Source organism: Vigna unguiculata, chromosome 10 (assembly GCF_004118075.2).
Source record: "Vigna unguiculata cultivar IT97K-499-35 chromosome 10, ASM411807v1, whole genome shotgun sequence".
Taxonomy (NCBI): Eukaryota; Viridiplantae; Streptophyta; class Magnoliopsida; order Fabales; family Fabaceae; genus Vigna; species Vigna unguiculata.
Genome location: NC_040288.1, coordinates 40,429,598 through 40,451,326, shown reverse-complemented (window position 1 = coordinate 40,451,326; position 21,729 = coordinate 40,429,598). Strand labels below are relative to the sequence as shown.

Below are 21,729 nucleotides of genomic sequence, written 5' to 3'. Positions count from 1 at the left end.
CAAAGAAATTATTATTTTAATGTACTTCATATGAATTGCTTAATCGTAAAGGAGTTTTGTCATCATAAATTGATTAAATTAAAAAAAAAAATGGGAGCTGATTATTTTTTTCCTTGTGATAGAAAAATATACGATCGGAAAACATATAAACGAAGGGACGAGTAAAGATTATTGATATTTTTTTTTCAACTTTCGACGTAACAGAAACAAGGCACTAAAAATCTTTACTGAATAGTTTAAAAAACATAACAGGAGTTTAGAAGGAAGAACAAAAGCCAAATTGACTCGACTCACTTATGTTTCATCCCTTCAATTAATAAACTTAAAAAAATTTACCAAAATAAAAGCCATAATAAAACTGAGAAAGACTAATTATATTCTCTCAAGTGATAATAATAAAAAATTACACAACATAACAAATAAAAATTCTAAAACAATATATTTTTGGATTCATCCAATTGGATTCCATGAAGATGACCAGACCCTTCTTCTAACGTGTGCCTCCGTGAAAAATTAACATCAATAATGCCAAAACAGAGATCCAAAATCACAACTTGAATTCGCAAAAACACTCTGGCAGAGCAGAGCCTCTTCCGATAGCAAAATCATCTCTGTGAACCTTCCACAGCGCTGCCATCAACTCCTTTCCCCTAAGACCCTTTGAGGTTAATTCTGCAAAACCTCTTCTACTCAAAAATAGAGTCTTGTACAAACCTTTGAAAGCTCTCATTGCTGCAACCATCTTGTCCATGTTCCCAAAATACGTAGCTACATAAGAATCACTGTTAATGGATACATAATAATCCAAAGCAGCTTTTGTATTGCCATGCATGTTTGTGAAGTCTTCCCTACTAAGAAGACTTGACTTAGTAAATATGTTGGCATAGGTCTCTGTCAATCCTTCCATCTCCATCAAACCATCTCCAGCAGCAAGGTATATATTTGTAGTTGGTGGGATGGAAAGAGATTCAAGTACTACAGCAGTCTCGTTTGGTGTAAGTGGACATTTTCCACGTAGTCTCCAAATGCGAGCTAAGTCTCCAGTCCATGGTTTTCTGTCGATTTGTGCTTCCTCTATGGCTTTCATGGAAGCAGGAGAAAGACCCTTGTACTCACACTGACTGTATGCAACCATATCAGGCTCAAAACGAAGATGAAGAGACAAAAAGGGTTTAGGTATTGCTTCCAGAAGCTCAGAGGCCTTCATTTCCAAGGACCTCGAAAGACGCAATGCTTTGTAACAAGCTTGACACAGAGCAGCTTTTGCATACAAAGGGTATCTGCAAGGAAAGAAGAAAAACAAAGAACAATCAAACTCACTTACAGTGGTAACAAAATACTAACAACTAACATTTGATCATACCTGTCTCTTCTTTGGGACATTGCTGGTGTGATTGAGATGTACTTGTGTTGTAACAAAGATGGAAGAACACTTTCAACGTAATCAAATTGCCCTTTCCGTTTGCTACAGTCCACTGGAACAGGTTCTTTAGATGCAACCTCTGGTGGTAACTCTTTCACAACTTTGACAAAGCCATTCATATGCTGTATGAAGTAGTCTACATCATATACATCAGCAAAACCACTGTAATGGAACCAAGTATTCAGAAAGATAACAAAATTTATTAGTCAACCAATGAACACAATTTTGAGTAAAGATTTGTGAGGTATTCCAGAGAAATGGAAAGGTAAATTGCCTTGTTTCATTCCAATATGAGGCCACTTCAAACTTTGGCAAGACGAGGGTTGCATTTAACAAACGAGCAATGCCCACACCGTCACAGAACTGCAATTTCATCTCAATTTAAGAAAGCAGAAAAAGCATATTGAAGATATTCCAAGGATCTGGAGTAGAAATTCTAAAGATTTTTTCTTCAAGTACTCACATCTCTTCGCATCTGATTGAGGCCTCCATAGCAATCCACTCTGATATATCCGTTGGTTTCTAGTGGTAGAGCTGCACCATTTCAAGAATAAACAAAAAAACGAAAGCAATTGTCTGCAATGAAAGCCAATTAAGGTTGATTCAGAAAATAAAAAGCCAATCTGCAACCCTCACCCACCCTCAACAATGAACCCTAGCCGTTGCAAATCTAACTCCAAATAACATTGAAAACCCAATCCTATGCCCTAACTTCCAATTAACAAACACAGAAGTAGATCTACTCACTGCAACTTCCGGAATTTCAATTATTTTGACAGTTCTAGCTATCCCTATACCCAATACAAAAATGAATCCAGTAATCACAAAAGCTCATTCAATATAACAAATTTTCAACCTTCCAAAGCTGAAATGTAGTAAAAACAAACACCAATTGATTCAAGCAGAAAGCACCTGTTTGTTGTCCTTGTAGCCACCAATTGCAAGGTCTCCATTCCACGAGTCTCCGAACATTCCATATACCCACCACCTCCCCACTGCACAACATCAATTCACGGATCAGCAACGGAAACCAAAAATGTCACTACCCAAGATACCAAGTCCACAAATTGAAGGTGCCCAGTTGCGAATTTCAAAGCTTTATAGCGATTCAAGGCATAAAAAAAGATGGGTGCTGAAATTAGAAACGACATACCCAGAAATGGGAATTTGGGATAAAAGGGAAGGAGGCGATAGCAGTACGAGAAGGAAGAGGAGTGAGAGCGAAACGAGAAGGACACTGAAGAAAGGTTTTACAGAGAAAACGAACATTTGATTTCACAGAACTGGTGATGACAGTGTATAGATCCTGCAATTGCACAACCATGGAAAAATCGCTTTGCTCTGTGCATTTCACACATCGGTTCGGTATTCTGCTACTTATTTTAACATTTAAAATAAGAAAATAGAAAAAGGTTAAATATAAATTAATCACAGAGTAAAATTATATAATATGATAACTTGTAATATAAAACATGTAGAGATGTCTTGAAAATTCTTTACACCGTATATAGATGCGTTTTTATTTTTCGAAATATTTGAATTTAGTTATTTTAATTAAATTTTGTTAATTTTATTTGACATTTGAAGCATGTTTCATAATAGTATTTGACCTAATATTAAAATAAAAATGTATCAAACAATATAAATCACTTAAATATAATTTCGAAATGCATACGAAACATTAAATAAATCTAACAAAATTTAATTAAAATGATTAGATCTACGTATTACTAAAGATGAAAAATAAAATTGATCCAAATTTTTTAAATAAATTAATTCTAAAATTTGATAAAAGTTACGGAACGAAAAACATATTTAAAATAATTTCAAAAGCTAACTAATAATGTAACTACAAAAAATTTAAAGTTGTTTTTCAAGTATTATGAGTTCAAAGTTCACACTTGTTTAAGGTTTGCTTTTGGTGTAACGATTTTCAAAATATATTGAATTATTTTAAAAAGAAGTGCAGATTTAAACTTAACAAACAAAATTCAGCTCGTTATAACATATTTTACTCGGATTATGAATTTATATTGAAAAGATAATTCAAATATTTTATAAATATTTTACAAGAAAATTTTGAAAAAATAAAATAAGAAGAATTTTATATTTTCTATATTTTACTCATATAAATAACTAGAACACTTATAATTCTATAATGTTATTTGCAGAAACAATTTACTTTCTCATAAGAATATTATTTGCATCATGTAGACTGTTTTTATATGTCTACTTTTTCTCTCCACAATTTATTGAAGATTGTAACTAGTTTCATTTACTAAATTGGATGCAAATAATATCTCACTAATTTCTTCATTCATTAAAAGTATTATTCTTCATTCATTTAACATTCATTGTTGCTTAGTATTATAGAAAAAAATTAGTTTATGCAGAAATTAAATAAATTATACGTAAATGTCGCATAAACTAGTTTTAATGTGTGAAAAAAAAAAACTTGATCTTTTTATGTTTCCAAATGATAATATCAATAATAATTATTGTGCAAAACTCGAAAAGAATAAAAATATCTTATGATATTTGATGTATTGCATATTTGATTTAATTCAATCCAAAATCAAAATATTTTATTACATCGGATGAAATTTCAAATTAGATTTTGAAAAGCAGTCCCATTCAAACTATGACATTCATACTCGTTGTTTATAGAATTATATTTGATTGAAAATAATTTTAGTTATTATTTTATTGAAAAAGTAAATATATTGTACCAATCTATTATAATGGCCTATATTAAAGATACATCATAATATTTTGTAACTAACATATCTACTTATTTGTTCTTTTTAATTATTTTTATCACATTTGCTACCTAATCTATTATTTATCATTACTTTTAAAAAAAAAACAAACAAAACAAATTTATGTTAAAATAAAATTGCTTTATATTAGATTCTATATAAAAAGATTTAAATTTTAAACTCATAAAATAACATATCTAAAAGTTAAATAATTTATTTAGATTATTTTCTTATAAAAATTATCTAATCTAATTCGCAATATATCAAAATTTATCACAAATGATTTTATTAGATTTCCTAAAATTTAAATAAGTTATAATATTTTAAATATAGAAATCTTCATAATATATATATATATATATATATATATATATATATATATATATATATATAAACATGAGTTTTCTTAATCAAATTTAATCATTCATACAAAGAAAAAAAAGGAGTATAAAAATCGAGTAATAGTTATCATGAAATCAAGAAACCTTCACAGAGTTTCTCATTTAGGATTCAAAATAGCGAAGAAACGTAGGAGCAACATTCAAAGAATTCATAGAAGATGTTTTGTTCTTCCCTTTGAAGATTACAATTCTTCAAAAATGTCCAATAAAAGGAAAAGAGACGAATCCTATGAACATTGCAACAATATGAATGAGTGCGATGATTCAACTCAATGTCTTGCAGATTTTATCATTCCAGGAGACATTCCAGGAGACATTCAAAACTATTCGTATGTTTTTGGTGAAGAAGTGTTTTCAGAATATTTTGGCAAAGAATCAACCTTTGATGATAGGAAGAACAATGAACAATTTGAGTTGCAGGATTCAACTGAAAGTATAGTTGAATTAGTGATTCTGGGAGATATTCCACCTATGGAGTCATTAATGATAACAAATATTTATTCATTGGAAGATTTTTTTACAGATATATAAACACTATTTCTATTAAACATGTGTATACAGGAAGTGTGTAATTTCATAATAAACATTGAATTTAATTAATTATATCAACATGTTAAATTAAGTGAAAATAATTTTTTTACTAGCAATTGATCTCAATTCTTGGTTAATTACCTGCTTAATGTTAATATGAATAAGTTTTAATAATATTCTAAACAAAAATTGGTTAAAATTTTCTCCATGATTGTGGATCAATTCTACTTAATTATATAAAGTAGTTAATATCATAAACAACTAAATCAGTTAATTAAATAATTGTAAATCAAAATACTATATTATACGTTATGAAAAATATAATATCAATGCCTTATCTTAAAATAATATGATATAATTTTTCAATAACACTTTTATTAATGTTAACAATAAAATTTCACGTAGACAAATAAGATGACGAGATAATATAAATTTAATTGTGAAAACAAATAATATAAATTTAATTAAAAAGTACTAGTAGAAACAAATGTATTATGTGCATTCACTTTTTCTTATGATAATAAAAAGTAAAATTGGTAAAATAATTATTTTTATTTAAAAATGTACTTAAATGGTAAAATTAAAAGTAAAATGTGTAGAAAAAAGGGAATCCTCCTTATGAATAGTATAGAATAATGTAGATATAAAAATTTAAAAATTCAATATACTAAATTTTTTTATAAAACATTTTAATATCATTTTTATTTTTTATTACTCATAAATCCTCTCACTTCTTCACAATGAAAAACATATATATATATATATATATATATATATATATATATATACCAAAATGTTTTAACTTCGGCAACCACTTTATCAGAGTAATGTTACTGCACAAAATTAAGAATGTTGCTGCATAGGTTCATATTGAACCTAACAAGATTAGGAAATGTTAGTGATGAGCAAGGATCAAAACTCTTGGATTATATGTTATTGTTCAAACTGAACTAGTTAAGTGTGCCAATACTTCCTATCGACCGAGAAATGACAAACTAAACCCAGCAACAGCAAAAACACAAAAAAAAAAAAATATTTATAGGGATAAGAAATGAAGGAATAGCATAGTTCAACACTGCAAATCAATCTATATAAAATTGAATGCTATGCTTCTCCGCTACCTACACAAACCACACCATGGCAGTTCGTTCATTAAGGATTGTCTTCTTCACTCGAGACAGGTACATTTCCTCTAAGTAGTGTGTTCTTCAGCATCTCCATTTTCACCATCTTCAGCAGCCGCTGCAGCCATCAACTCATCGAAGTTTGCAGTCTTCCCCAGCAATATTTCAATCTAGACACGATTTATCACCAGAAGTATTTTACAAGCCATCAAACAGACTCAATAGGTTGGAAAGAATTCATAGAAACACTTCCTAATGTAAGAAACATCCTAATGTAAGAAAAAATAAAGTGTTTTTTTCCTTACCTTGGCCTTCTGGACGGGTCTTCCTCTGGAATCATCTTTTATGTCAACGGTTGATGTCATGATTTCTGCCAAAATATTCCATCAGAATCAAGTTTTATTTTTCAATAATTAGAGAGAGCCGATGGGTGAAAGGGAGACATTTCCAAGAAAGAGGATATGATATCTCACTCTTTTCAACAGCAAGCCCATTGTTTTTCAAGATTTCAGCAACAGTAACCACTGTAGCAATAGCTGGACAAAAAAGTAAATAAAGAAAGATATGAGAGATAGGTTAAAAGGAATGACTATACATAAATCACGTAGTGGATCCAGTCTTCTTGGTAATCTTAATTGTGAATATCATTCTGCAATGTCATCGAATAAGTGTATTATACTTGAATCCAAAATTAAAACTATAAGATGAAGTTCAAATTTGAATGGCCCATAGAGTAGAACTTCAGGTTAGTCAGATGTTTATACATATACATACATCTCGGTTAAACAAATAACACACTGTTTATCATAACTCCAATGTTTGTTTATGCTTACATCAGCAAGATCATGCAACCTTCAGCTCTTATTTGGGAGCATAACCGTGCATCCAGCATTACAAGTAAATTTTGAAAAATGTGTGAACAGTTATAGACCACACTACACTTAAATGTAAGTCATAACTCGTAAATAGACAGTGGTGAGGGATAAGCAATGCAGAGGAGAGCACTGGTAAAGGGGAAGGAAAAGAAGAACAATTACCAATCCGGATGGACAAAGGGAATATTTTTCTAATTCTATAAAATCATTTCAAATATTACTTGGGTGCATTAACAAAACTTCTAAGATTTTTTTTTAATATTTGGGTGAAGACATTTGGTTCAATTCCAACAGAATAACTTCTATGAATATATTACTTCTCTTCACAAATAAGATAATCTCAGGAGAGTAAAGTTCTTTTCTTCTGTTTGAGAAAGATGTAACACGCTAAAGAGATGACAAAAAATAAATAGCAGAAGAAAAATAAATAACACATCAACCTGCCAAAGCATTAAATCATTTGTGAATCTGCCTAAAACAAATTACTACTTAGGTGGCAATGCTCACGGAAAGCAAACCCAACATGAAAAAATGTGAAAAAATAAAAAAAGTTCAAGACATTATACCCATTCCCAGAGCTGAGAGCTCGACCTCGTTATGCTGTTGCATGTATCTCTGAACAAAAAATCAGATAAAAAAAATTAAACAAAACAAAATCAAATAAAATCAGAATCCAACATGTGCACAGAAATTAAACAAAACCCATGGCTGAAGAAATGACGAATATCGAAAGGGAAATGAGTACCTTGGCGAGATTGACGTAAAAGAATAGAGGCTTTTTGGTATTTGAGACCTGGATACGATTCTTCTTATACGTTTCAGTGATATTGATGTTGTTCACTCCCTCAGTGATTGCTTCCATTGTTTGCTGTTGTTGTGACATTGAAGCAACTGCTACACAAAACAAAAGGATCAACAACAAGAAACCCTAATCAACCAAATGTTCCCCAAATCTGAATCTACTGTCTTCTTCTGATCTCATGTGTTGGAGGGACAAAGGCCTCCAAATATTAGATGAAGTGGCCCATTACTATTACTGGGCCTTGTTCAAAACAAAATTGTTTTCCTTCAATTTAAATTTCAAATATTAAAATTGTTCAAATATAATATTTTAGAGACAGAAAACGTGTTTACGTTTCAAATTTATAATTGTTGTAATAACTTAATAAAAAATACAACATATAATCCAAATAACCCTACATAACTTATATTTCTTCGTCCAAAATAATAACAACCTGTGTTTTTTAAAAAAAAAAAAATACCAGACTTTTTAAAAAAAGTTATACGAGAAAAACATACAGATAAATTAAATGACTGTTATATAAATTAAAGTTAACTTATGCACAAATTAAAAAAATTATAAAAGTGATACGAATTTATATAAATGAAGTCAAATCAGTTTTAATTTCAAACTATTATGGGCCTTACAGTGGGTCCACATGCAAAGTTTTGCAAGTGGGTGAACAAATTCAGAACTGGAATAAGGGTGTAGAATGGGTCAAACATTCATGCCAAGACCCGCGTAATTCTCCACTATTAAAGTTCTACAAAATAAGCTTCTTCTTTTTTTCAATATTAGAGTAGTTTTAAACTCTTACATATATAAATATATTGGTCTAACATGTATTGTTAGAGTCTAAATTCATCTAATCAGTGCATTGACAAACTCAAACTCATTTAATGTATTGTTAGACTCGTTCAATCAATGTGTGAACATACTCGTCAAATGTGTATTGTTAGATCGTCTAATTAATATATGGACAAAATTATCTAATGTATATTTTAAAACTCGTCCAATCAGGGAATGAATAGAGACATTTGATGTGTATTGGTAGACTCGTCCGATCAATACATGAAAAAAGTTATCTAATATGTGTTGCTAGGCTTGTCTAATAGGCATAAGGACACGACAAACCTGTATAAAGTGTACACTTGTTCAATGTTTAATTCATGTATATTTAGACTTGTGTAATATGTATTGCAAAACTTGTCTAATAAGTAAATGAACAAACTTATGTAATTCTTATTGATAGACTCATTTAATTAGTGAATGGACAAAGTCATCTAATCAATGTACGTGCATACTCACTTAATGTGTATTGCAAAAATTGTCTAATTAGTGAATTGACTAACTTGTCTATTGTGCATTAATAGATTTGTATAATTTGTGTATGCACAAGCTTGTGCAATGTATATTGCCACACTTGTCATATTAATGTATGGATAGACTCGTCTAGTATTTGCTACTAAATCGTTTAATCAATGTATTATGGATAGATTCATCAATTTATATTGTTAAACTTGTATAATAACTGCATTGATAATCTGGTTTAATATTTGTTAATTATACTCATCTAACAAATGTATTCCTAGACTTATATAATTAATGTATGAAATGACTTATATAATGTTTTTTATTATACTCATCTAATCAATGTATGAACAAACTTGTTGATTGTGTATTGTTATACTTGTCTAATAATTTTTGTTATGGACAAACTCGTCTAATACATATACTGCTAGACTCATTTTTTTTTGTATTCGTCTAGTGTGTTGTTAGACTTTTCTAATTAATGTACGTCTAAGATATATTTATAGACTCATCTACGATAAAAAAAAATAGTTTGTTAAATTTCACTTTTCATTTCGGTATTATTAAAGTCTTAAGCTCTACATTTTAAGTTGAAAATAGTAAAAAGTGCATGCAAAAAACATAAAACAAAATTCATAATATTAAATTTTTGATTACAAATATATAATTTAAACATTTAAAATGAACTATTAAGTATAATACTCTAATTTATTTTGTTACTGTAAGGCCCATTAATTTTGGCTTACTAATTTTCTGCCCTCTTGTGTTTGGGCCTAGAGTTGGCCCAATTGATAAAACCCCTTTCAGGATGCCCTAACCCTCACTTTGCACTCTTGCAGAAAAATCCAGCAGTCGTCACTCTCCTTACCCCTCACAGAACGCTCTGTTAGGGTTTGCCTAAGGTCCCTTTCGAGCTAGCTCAGACCAGTTCCTACTCCGCGTAAGTGCCCTCCTAGCTTGTATGTATTTTTCCTTGGCATTAAGTCCAGTCAGGTCTTTGTAACAAATTTCCCTTGGTTCTGTTCCTCCACTGTTTTCCAGCTCTTTAGCTGTTCTCGGGACAACAGTACTAGCTATCGTGCTGCCAAGACTTCCGTTAACCCTTCCTCCAGGTACGGGAAGTTAGGGTTTCCAGTTCTGTGTTGTTTTGACTTGTTTGTGGGTTGGTTACTAATTGTATGGTTAAATTCTTCGTTTTGATGCGTGAAAGTACTCTGTATGATTGGTTGGTCTATAAAACATGCGCTTTGTAGGTGCGAACAGTGGTGGACACTGTTAGACTCGCCCAGGCGAGCTTGTCTCGCCCAGGCGAGATGTGCAAAGGCTCGCCCAGAGCTTCCTGCACGAGTGGTCGCTCAGGCGACCAGGGTGTGTTTTGAGCGAGCACACAACTCGTCCAGGCGAGAGGGATCTCGCTTAAGCGAGATCCCGCGTTGCCTTTTTGTTCCTGTTGAGCCCTCGCCTAGGCGGAAGGGGACTCGTCTGGGCGAGACTGTCTCGCCTGAGCGAGATCCCTCAACCTTAGCAAGGTGCTGGGCGAGGCAGTGCTGTGATTGAATATTTGTTTATTCTCGAATGGTCTGTTTTGGTTGGGTCGGGAAACGCCTTTGTTGCAGGTGAATCAGGGGCGAGAGATGTTAATCTCGCCCAGGCGAGTTAGGTTCGCCTAAGCGAGCCTGACGAAGACTCGCCCAAACCCCATTGCGTGAAAGGTCACCCAGGCGACCCGTTCGAACGTTTGAGCGAGTGAACACCTCGCCCAGGCGAGAGGGGTCTCGCCTAAGCGAGATCCCGTGATGTTCCCTGGGTGCTTCATCGAACCCTCGCCTAGGTGAAGGGGGGGCTCGCCTGAGCGAGCACGTCTCGCCCGAGCGAAACTCCTCAGCCTGAGCGAGGGATTGGGCGAGGCTGTGTGCTGTTTGGGTGCTTGTTTATTCTTGGATGATTGATATTGGTTTAGGTATGAATTGTATGATGAGAAACATGTATATAATGGAGTATTATGTATGCTTGGCATGAATTATGAATTGCGTATGACGGGTTGGGTGTGATCATGGCATGTAAAATGAATGAGTGGATTGAACCAAAAGGAACACGTTATTGATATGAGATGAGGCCCTAGATTCATGGGGTGGTGATGATCAGAGGTATGGATTTGAAACACGATGCGTATGAGGAATTAAGCTCAGGGGTTGGTATGGAAATGTAAATATGATTTGATGTTCTCTTATTGCTGAGTTATGAATGTTGGTCCGTGTCAGCGTGTAAATTCCTTGGGGCCTCTAGGTGAGACCTCCGAGGTCGCGCTTCAGTGGTCGGGACGTAATTCCATGGCCCCTGTTAGTGGGTGTCCATGGTGGTGCCCCATCTGTATAACTAGGTAAGGATTCAAGGTAAGGACTGCATCCTGACACTCTAAGGGGCCAATTAGTCTCACTTAGAGCGGACTGATCCCTGTGGTGAGAGTAGCAGAAGGCCTGAAATTCATCAAGGGCTAACCTTGTGGTGAGGAGATTTGATTCATCGTAACACTTGTAACACATAGCTCGGAGATGAGCAACTCAGAGTCGAGCAGGGGTATCCACCACAAGTGCAAGCATCCGTTGAATCCGACTAAGTTATACGTATCCGGATGAGTCGAGTCGAGTCGTAGTGTATTGAATGAAGAGTCATGACATGCTTGGTTGTTATATGGATATGGGATGATGATAGTGTACTTGACTGTGTGAGGAATATGTGTTGGCTCTAGCTTACCCGTTTGTTTGTATGGTTGTATTGTATGTGGTTGTTCTTCTTGCGATGATCATCAATTTAATTGATGGGAGCAGATGGGCGAAGTTCTCGTGGTCAACAGGGGAATGGTGATTCCACCGCTTAGCCGTCTGGGCTGGATCTTACACTTCTCTTCGTGATGTCTTCTTTAGGGCTATGGCCCCTGTATTCGTTGTCTTTGGATTGTAAACTCTTAGTTAAACTGTTATCCTGCTTTTGTTGGCATCATGGTGTGCCTGTTTTTTGTAGGGGTGATGATGGGAACCCCAGTACTGCGTGATTTTACTATCTTATGTGTGACGTTTCCTTTGATTGTGTTTATAAATTAAATGGGACGTTACAGTTACAAATATTATTATTTAAAACCTTTACTAATTTTTATGTACACATGAAAAATATTCAACAACAAAAATATTAATATAATAATTTAATATAAATATAATTATCTATCGTTCTCTCTAAGATAAAATTATTACATGACAATTTATTTGTATGATATTATAAATAATTTGTATCATTAATAAATATATACTATTATTTTTAATAATATTATTTTAAAACGAAAAAGTAAAATATAATTTTATAAACTTAATTTTATTAAATGATTAACTAATTAAAAATCATAAAAGGATAATATTAAAATTTAAAAATAGTACAAAAAAATAAATTAATACTATAAAAGTAAATTATTTTTAATACTTTATTAAATGATAAAGTAATAAGAAATTACAAAAGGATATAATTAAAAATTAAAAATTAATATAAAATATATTTCTAACTTTAGAACAAATCAATCTAAAAGGAAACAAATAGATAAAAAAATAAAATATACCACAAAATAAATATAAGTAAAAAACAAATTAAGTATGTATTAAAAGACTAATTAATATTACACTTCTCAGTAAAATAAATATGAATAAAAAAGTAAATTTGTTAAAATCGTCTTTTCTCTTATTATTGTAGAGAATAGATAATAAAAATAAAAATAAAGTGAAATATATCAGAACAGATAAAAAAATAACTATTGATAAATAATGAAAAAGAGAAGAAACAAAGACATATAATTTTATAAAAAATTTGTAAAAGTAACGGTCAATTTTAAAAAATTTAATAAATTATTATATTTAAAAAGTAAAATCGATATTTTGAAAAGTAAAAGAAAAATCCTTTTATATATTGTTCTAGATAAATCAATTATCTGACAAGACATCAACTTAGAAAGTTAGTGCGGAACAAATTTTGACAATTGTTCGATTTTGTAGTACATTTATATTTCATTGAATGTAATAATAGATCTCAATAATGTTATCTAAAAAAATTGAATTAGAATAATTATAATTAAATGTTAATGAAACATACAAAATTCATGCTAAATTTATATGTTAGGGTTTGGAGAAAAACCTAATTTTTGAGCGTTGATTGTGAAAGGGAACATAAAGTGGTTATTACTGATAGATAAATGGTTGGTGAAATAAGTAGGAAATGTATTGACAGATAACATGTTTGATGAAATGCTTACCGTTTAACCTAAAACCTAAAACGAGTGGTGGAGGGAATTCAGAAAAACTGGGTTACTAGATAAGGAATGTTTAACGATGCTGCAATTGTTTTCGATTGAATAAAAGAAAAAAAAAAAAGGTATTTGTGGTTCCAATTTATTCAGTTTGGTTCAGATGAAATATGATCAATGATTTGACAAATATCTAACTTTAATATGTTAATATGATAAATAAATTATATTTTTTAAATTATTTAATTTGTATTTGTGATTTTGATCTTTGATCTCTTGATTTTGTATGTGTTCCACCATTCAGATTTATTCAAAATGCCTTAAAATATCTGAATTATATATGAAAATATGAAATGCAAAATTGGACATTGAACATTGAACTTAAAATGCATAATTTAAAAAAAAAATGTAAATAAGCTTCGTATGATTAACATCACGTGCTTTATTGGAAGAAAGAAAGAAATTTTGAAAATACATGTTATATTTAGAATAAGAAATATATTGTTTAGCAAAAAATTTCAAATTGCAGTTGAAAAATAACTATATTTTGATAATATTTTTTATTTACAATACTACTTTTGATATTATTTTCTCCTGTATAAGTTCAGAAGTATTCTCTTATAAATTTCTCTAAATTGGTACATTTTAAGAAAGTAAAAAAAATTAAGATTTTAAAATAAAATTAAAGACATAAATTATAAATATTTGTATCAAAATAAACAAAATTAATGACAAAAATAAGAAATAATTGAATTAGACAAAAAGATGTTGAAAATTGACTTCACTGAGCATTTTAATTCAATACTTATTCAATGATTTTGATTACTCAATTATTCTAAAATATTTAAAGAAAATCTCATTTCTATTGTGAACTTTGTTTAACAATTAAAACATTAATATTAGGAAAGTTAAAAATTAATTAATTGACACAATATATCCTCATTGTTAAGGAATGATATCGATATTTTCTATTTACATCGTGATAAAAACAAGATTTTCCAATTCGAGATAAAATTATGAAATTGTGGTTCAGTTAATCATGGTTGAATAAACATTAAATATAAAGTAAAATTAATAAACTGAATTATTTATTATTTTTGAAGAAGAAAATAATGATTTTATAACTTAAATAACTACATCATAACGAGAGGATGTTTAGTTGTTCACTGCTCGTTCAAAAAATCCTCTTCCTAAAATTATTTATTAAAATAAAATTATAATAAAAGTCATTCGTACATAATTAAATAACAAAATAATAAAAGACAACCTAACAAAATGATAACTATCTAAATAAATGTCATATTGTAGTTAATAAACTGTTAAAACCATTCAAAGCAATGCTAATATAATTTTTATTTGATTTTCATTACATAATTTATTAAAGTTTTTTTTTTTTTAAATATGCTTTTGGTCCTGAACTTCTCGTGAAAATTGGAATTAGTCCATTTTAAAAACTTTAAATAAATTTAGTCCTACATATTTTTAAATGTGTAGATTTAGTCATTTAAATCAAATTTGTTAAGTTTATTTGATGTTTCAAACATTTTTTTCAACTAACATTGAAGTGTACATTTTTTTTAAATGTGTGAATTTAGTCCTTTAAATCAGATTTTGTAAGTTTGTTTAATGTTTCAAATGTTTTTTTCAACTAAAAGCGGAAGTGTGTCAAAAACGATGTAAACAAACTCAAATTCTACCATTAAACGCGTTTGAAATGTCAAAATAAACTTAACAAAATTTTATTAAAAAAATTAAATTCACATTTTTCTAAAGTTGAAGAACTATATTGAGCCAAAATTTTCCTGGCAAACTAATTTCAAATTTGACTTGTGGTTAAGAAACCAAAAACATATTTAACTTTTTTTTTCTTTTAATTATAGCATTCTCCATTTATATTTTGAACTTTGCTAATTTTTTTTACCTGAAATAATATCTTTTATCCAACATACCTTTTTTTTTTAAATGTTCACACATTAAAAAGAAGAGATGAAACGGTTGTTATTTAGATATTTAATGAATTATGATGTTGGCCTTTTGCCCTGGCATAAACTAAATTAATGTTTTCTTTTTCGGAAAGGTACTGTTTTTCAAACTAGTGGATGACACATTTTAAAGTCTAATTAATGTCATCAAATTTAACTTTTATGTCAATTCAAAACGATATCAGAGGATACCAAATTATTTAAATTTTAAATTATGTTTTATTTATTTTCTTTCTTATTTCTTCTTAAAAACATTGTCAAACAATGAATTGTAGCATGATAATTACATTCTAAGAATACGACATTATGCTTCAAATTAATGTATGAAAATGAAGCACATTGCTCTTGTCTCGATCATGATATTCTAAAAATTATAAATGAAAATAAACGAAAAATAAGTGAATATAATCGAAATAAATCATATGTCATATTTATTAGGTATAGTATTTGTTATATATCGTTAATGTCAATTAGTAAATCACATATAACAGATACTTCTTTACGTATTTATTAAATTTTTGACGACTTTTCACAAAAAAATCGTCAATCAAACTTTTACAACATCTTCTAGTTTGAGTGATATACTCTTAAAAAAACACATTTTGCTTGAATAGAAATTAATATTATAGATGATAAGGGCATGAATAGACATAATAGAAAAGGAAGAAAAATATTTAAAATGTCATTATATAATAAAACTTATATATTTTTATATTAAATTTTAATTCACTTATTTATTTATTTTTTATGTATTGTAATTAAAAACTCTTTTTAAACATTAATTGTTGCTAATTAATAATACACTTATTAGATGAATTTTTTGAAAGTCTTTAATGCATAACAAAATTAGTGAAATTTATGTAAGTTCTTATTAAGAATGACAAATGGATAATGTCTATAGCGTCTTTATTAGGTTATATTTTAAATAATATTTGTTTTAAATTAAAATAATTATATTTTAATTTTATATTTTAAATAATTATTAATATAAATTTAATTATTTAATTTTCTCAATAACTACTTTTTTTAAATTTAAATATTTATAATAAAAATTACCTAACAATAAAAATGATACAAATTACTTTTTAATTTTAAAAAATAGAATAAAAATAAAGTTAACACACTTATATATAAAAATAAAGTTAACACACTTAGTAAATATTTATTTTAGAGTAAAAATACTTAAAATAAAAAATTGCCTACCATAAGTGTTGTGATTCGTGCGTGCAAGCTCACGTGTCATGACCCCGCACGCACTGCCAACATCCTAGTCAGCATCGAGTGGTTGATGCAATCGACAAAATACGTATCTGACACGTACAAGGAAACTGACACGTGGCGCTCAACAAGAGTGTCTGTGATTCTATATAGAGCAGTAGCAGTTATGCCACTTCCGTGACAGTCTTTCTCCCTTCAAAGTTTTTTCATTTCTTTCGATTTCTTTCAATTTTCCATTCTTTCTGGTTTTTCTTTTTCTTTTTCTTTTTTTGTTGAAAACAGTTTCTGGGTTGACAATGAAGGACAACGGTGTTGAAAACCCTCTGCGCCTTCAGTCTGTGAATCATATCTCCCTCATATGCAGATCAGTGGAAGAATCAATGGATTTCTACCAGAATGTTCTCGGGTTTTTCCCCATTAGGAGGCCTGGTTCTTTTGATTTTGATGGGGCATGGTAATTACTTTCACACGCATCATCATCATCATAATCATCGTAATCAGAAACCATTAAGATCAAGATCCAATTTTTAAGTTAAAGAGACAGTTAATTAAGTGAACATACAGACATATTTTTCCCCAAATATATGTTGTTTTCTTATCCCAGATAGGGTTTTCTTTTTCTGTGTGTGTTTAATTCGCAGGCTATTCGGCTACGGTATTGGAATTCATTTGCTGGAAGCAGAGAACCCAGAAAAGTTGCCAAAGAAGAAGGAAATTAACCCAAAGGATAATCATATATCTTTTCAGGTCAGAATCATTGCACATCCATGGTGAAAAATTGAAAATCAACTTCACATCACGTTGGACATGATTCTAGGAAGATCAGAATTCAAGAAGTACATTGAATATGGATTAATCAATGATTTCTTTAAGAAAGAGAACAAAAGAAACATATATAAACACAAAGATCAAACAAAAGATAGACGAAATCATGATCTTTTCAGTATTTTCCATTTATCTCTTTCTACTTTGTATTTGCCTATACACTTCTGATATCTGACCACTTTTTCACAAAACGCACTCAAACTTTAGTGTTATGCAGCTATCATTAACTTTTGATATATCCATGTGAGACAAGTTTTTGCGTGCAATATTGTTTTTGCCTACACTTCTGAGTTTTCTCTTGCTCACTTTGGGAAGAGTAAGGACAAACGCAAACAAACACACACAAACACAAACACAAAGAAACTTATTATACATACTTGTACGCGAGTTTTAGTGTGTGGTGTAGCTGATTGGTAGGAAAATTTGTTTTGATGTGAAATTTATGATATGTGTGATTTGTGGTTGATCAGTGTGAGAGCATGGGAGCAGTGGAGAAGAAGCTGAAGGAGATGGAAATTGCTTGTGTGAGAGCAACAGTGGAGGAAGGTGGTATTCAAGTGGATCAACTCTTTTTCCACGACCCTGATGGATTCATGATCGAGATATGCAACTGTGATAGCCTCCCTGTGATTCCCTTGGTTGGTGAAATGGCAAGACCATGTTCCCTTGTGAATCTTGAGAAAATGCAGAATCAGCAGCAGATACAAAACATGCTTCAGCAACTGTGATGAGGATGATGATCCTGAAGTTCTTGAGTGGTGAATCTTGAAGAGAATATCCATAGGGATCAAGGAGCAGTTAAGTTAAACTTTTTTATGTAGCTGAGTTTTTAATTTATCATCGTGGTGTCTCTTTTGTTCGGTTTCTTTCTTCCATTGTGATATGATCATGAAATAAAATAACAAGCAATTTGGCAAACAGAGTAGTGCTTTTCCAACGATGCCAGTGTTCTAAAGTGGAGTTTTGCTTTAAAATAATGTAGTTTTTGTAAAGTACTTGCTTTGCGATAAACTTTGTGATCGAGTGATCCACGTTCACATCATAGCAAATGGGATGATTACATGTCATTTAATTACGGATAATTCTTCCAAAATGGACATTAAGTAATTAAATAATGCAGTCATATCTTATCTTATTCACCTTTTTAACTTTTAAGGTGATTAACATTCTTTGAACAATACACTTGTTATCAGTAAACAGTAAGAAATGAGAACTTAAATTTTAACTTTTAAAAGTAAAAATATTTGTTTAAATAAGTTTTCTTTGAATATGTAAAATCTTCTTCTCATGGGTTTATCTATTTTCAACTCACCGATCTATAATTTTAAGACAGGCAGTTTAAAATAATAAATTTATGAGTTTTTTGAGTAGAAAAACCAAATTGTACCCGTATTAATTTGTCACGACAAATACTCTTTAGCTTTGATATTATTCATCAGAGTTGACAATGGATTGGATTTTTAATGATCCGATTCACATTTATTTTCGATCCAAATAATTTGATGACATTTTCGATCCAAATAATTGGATCCACATCTATTTTGGATCGAAATCCAAATTTCGTATAGAGTCACGTCAACAGAGTCAAATACAATTATATTTGAACTAGTCTCCGTCTTGACCTTTAATCTAACTTAATTAAAAATATAAATTGAAATCTTGGATTGGATATTTTGAATTATCCATTCTGAAAATCTAGATTTAGAGAATGAATATCCAATTCATACAATATATAAAATGTAGATCAGAAAATCCAGATTTAATAAAATAGATTTTAAATAGATTAAATTTTTAATAAAATGAATATTAAATGGATTGGATTTTTTACCGGTCCTAATTGATTAATTTTGTCCAACCTAGAATGTTTAAAGAATGAGTTTATGAGTAGAAAAATCAAACTTTACTTATATTAGTCTCTCACAAAAAATAATCATTAGTTTTGATATTATTATTGAAATTATTGAGGAAAGAATTCATCTTACAAATACAATATCATAAGTCTCATAATACTCATGAATTTATTAATAAGAAAATTTATTAAGAAAATACAGTACCAATAAAATTTTAATCTAATACAAATAAGAGATTGATATAATTTCGACCAAAAACTATTATAATTTTCTAATTTGCTAATGTAGGACTTAGATAAATGTTCTATCTTAACTCCTCTCTATCTATTTCTTTAATTTCATTTAATTTATATATTAAATATGTAAACTCTATGTATTTAGTTTTTATTTATTTATTTAAGTTATTGATTCATTAGGTCCATTCTTATTTATTGATTAAAACTTTTACCTAAAAAGATAAACTAATGAAGTGATTAGAAACGTGAGAGCTGCAAACTGAAACACTTTTTAAAGAACAAATATAAGAAAATGTTGCAGGTTAGGTAACCCTGATAATCAGCATCTTTTGTCGCGTTTCCGCATAAAAGGATTTGGTGGACCATTCTGATTCCTTCACTCTCATTTCCCATTGGTGAAGACATTGGGACCACTGCTTAAAATCTTGTTCTGTCATTATTTTCATTCGTACAATTCTAGGTTCCTTCATTGCATTGTCCATCACGTTTTATTCCCATTCTACAAATTCTGAATCATCAATTTTTTTAATTTACATTTTAAAAAGACCCTTATGATTAAAATAGCTATTTCTTTCAAACTTTACATGTATAAAAATTAAACATCTATCTCAAACATTGCACATGCTAGATAAACGATAAGATAGATAAATAAGAGATAAAAAGAACTGATATAAGGGTGAAGGACTATAATTATCCACAACCTTATTTTATTCCTCATACCCTGTCAGAAGAATGTGTATAAATGCATGCTTTCAGCAGAAAAACAATGAACACAATTTACAGAAACAATACAGACATAACACTATGGATTAATTAACCTATTATGCATCACATATATAACACTATCTTATTTATGACAAATACTTGTGTGTCTGTGTCTGATATATGATGCAGCTAGTGTTCCCTGGAAATCGTTTGGTTGAGATTATCCATGGATTGGAGTCTCTGAAGTAGCAAATGGTGCCTGAAGTTCTTGATGAAGGCTTCAGCACAAACATTGATATCTTGATCAGTTGCATTCTTCTCTGCATTCTTTGCATGTCTCTCTTTCTTCTCTTCCTTTGGAAAATCTTCATGCTTCATGTTCTTCCTTCCCATTGTTGCTTCTGTGAAGTGTTGTTGTTCTGCAATATCTATTGAATGTAGTTGATGCTTTGTATATAACCTCATCAATGCTTCATTATATATATATACACATACCAAGCAAAAGAGAATATGTATACTTTTCTTTTCTCTTTCTTCTAACCTTCTTCACCTTTCAAAGTCAAAGATAGGTCACAAACAAATAACTAAAAGATGCTCAGAAGTTTCAAGCAGGTAAAATTTAGGTTTAGGACTTATAGAACTTTCTTCTTTAAGTATGTCTTCTTTTCATGAAAATCCAATATCATGTGATTCTATACTGTTTTTAATGGTGAATGAATGACCACAAATTTGACCTTGTACATGTATTCTCTGGTTGTAACAAAAAAAATTCAATTTTTGTTAGTGTTGTTTAAGACATGATTTCATTGACCCTTCAAAGGTTCTTGCTTTGTTGAGTCAAATAATATTGCCGCAACTTTAGTTTATTTTTGTAGAGAATCTTGTGTGCGTTTAAGACCATTGACAGATTAAGAAACTTTGACAAATGCTAAAAATTTAACATATGCTTCTACTTTTATTTGTTGGTTTGAGAAATAGAAAACAATGTTTCTGTTGAAAACTGTTAATATATTAAAAATTAAAAAACTAATGTGTTTATTCTTTGCATCAATGACAGGTTCAGATGCCATCAGATAATTCTCTACATAACACCATTTAATTAATGTTTATACATTTAAAACACACATCCTGCGCACCAAGTGTTTGTGACAATTTCTGCTAATGTTTCCTGAAAAGTAATAAACTATGATTTGCAGCAACATGGAATCTGCACCTACCTGCCTAACTTAAGATGAGCAGAGAGGAAGATAGATACAGAGCATGCAATTAAAGAAGTTCCTCCAAGAAATATACAAAAATATAGCATGATTCGTTTACATGGTGATTCTTATACATACGTGGACTTCATTATGGAGGTATTGAAAATTTTTTTATGATCATGGAGTTTTCAGCAGGTTCCAGATTTCTCTACATTCAGTTGTAGAAA

The 21,729-nt window shown here is 30.2% G+C and overlaps 3 protein-coding genes across 4 annotated transcripts; 1 reads left to right on the top strand and 2 right to left on the bottom strand.

The window, feature by feature from the left end:
- Window positions 1–350: 350 nt before the first annotated feature.
- Window positions 351–2,801, bottom strand: LOC114166672 (O-fucosyltransferase 13). 2 transcript variants are annotated; one of them, XM_028051433.1, is made up of 6 exons: window positions 2,577–2,801; window positions 2,336–2,418; window positions 1,887–1,957; window positions 1,698–1,786; window positions 1,364–1,585; window positions 351–1,280 (listed from the first exon to the last, which is right to left on the bottom strand). In XM_028051433.1, exons 1-6 carry the CDS (start codon window positions 2,690–2,692, stop codon window positions 548–550), a joined length of 1,314 nt encoding a protein of 437 aa, XP_027907234.1. In that variant the 5' UTR covers window positions 2,693–2,801; the 3' UTR covers window positions 351–547. The 2 variants fall into 2 exon arrangements, with proteins under 2 accessions (XP_027907234.1, XP_027907235.1); XM_028051434.1 differs by having other exon boundaries at window positions 1,887–1,999; window positions 2,577–2,795.
- Window positions 2,802–6,013: 3,212 nt separating this feature from the next.
- Window positions 6,014–8,140, bottom strand: LOC114166112 (uncharacterized protein At2g34160-like). The gene is made up of 5 exons (XM_028050777.1): window positions 7,859–8,140; window positions 7,680–7,728; window positions 6,712–6,774; window positions 6,544–6,608; window positions 6,014–6,408 (listed from the first exon to the last, which is right to left on the bottom strand). The coding sequence occupies exons 1-5, from the start codon at window positions 7,994–7,996 to the stop codon at window positions 6,307–6,309; spliced, it is 417 nt and encodes a 138-aa protein (XP_027906578.1). The 5' UTR covers window positions 7,997–8,140; the 3' UTR covers window positions 6,014–6,306.
- Window positions 8,141–16,859: 8,719 nt separating this feature from the next.
- On the top strand, window positions 16,860–18,452 carry LOC114165863 (metallothiol transferase FosB). Its single transcript, XM_028050476.1, has 3 exons — window positions 16,860–17,141; window positions 17,329–17,434; window positions 17,983–18,452. The coding sequence occupies exons 1-3, from the start codon at window positions 16,984–16,986 to the stop codon at window positions 18,238–18,240; spliced, it is 522 nt and encodes a 173-aa protein (XP_027906277.1). The 5' UTR covers window positions 16,860–16,983; the 3' UTR covers window positions 18,241–18,452.
- Window positions 18,453–21,729: the final 3,277 nt, after the last annotated feature.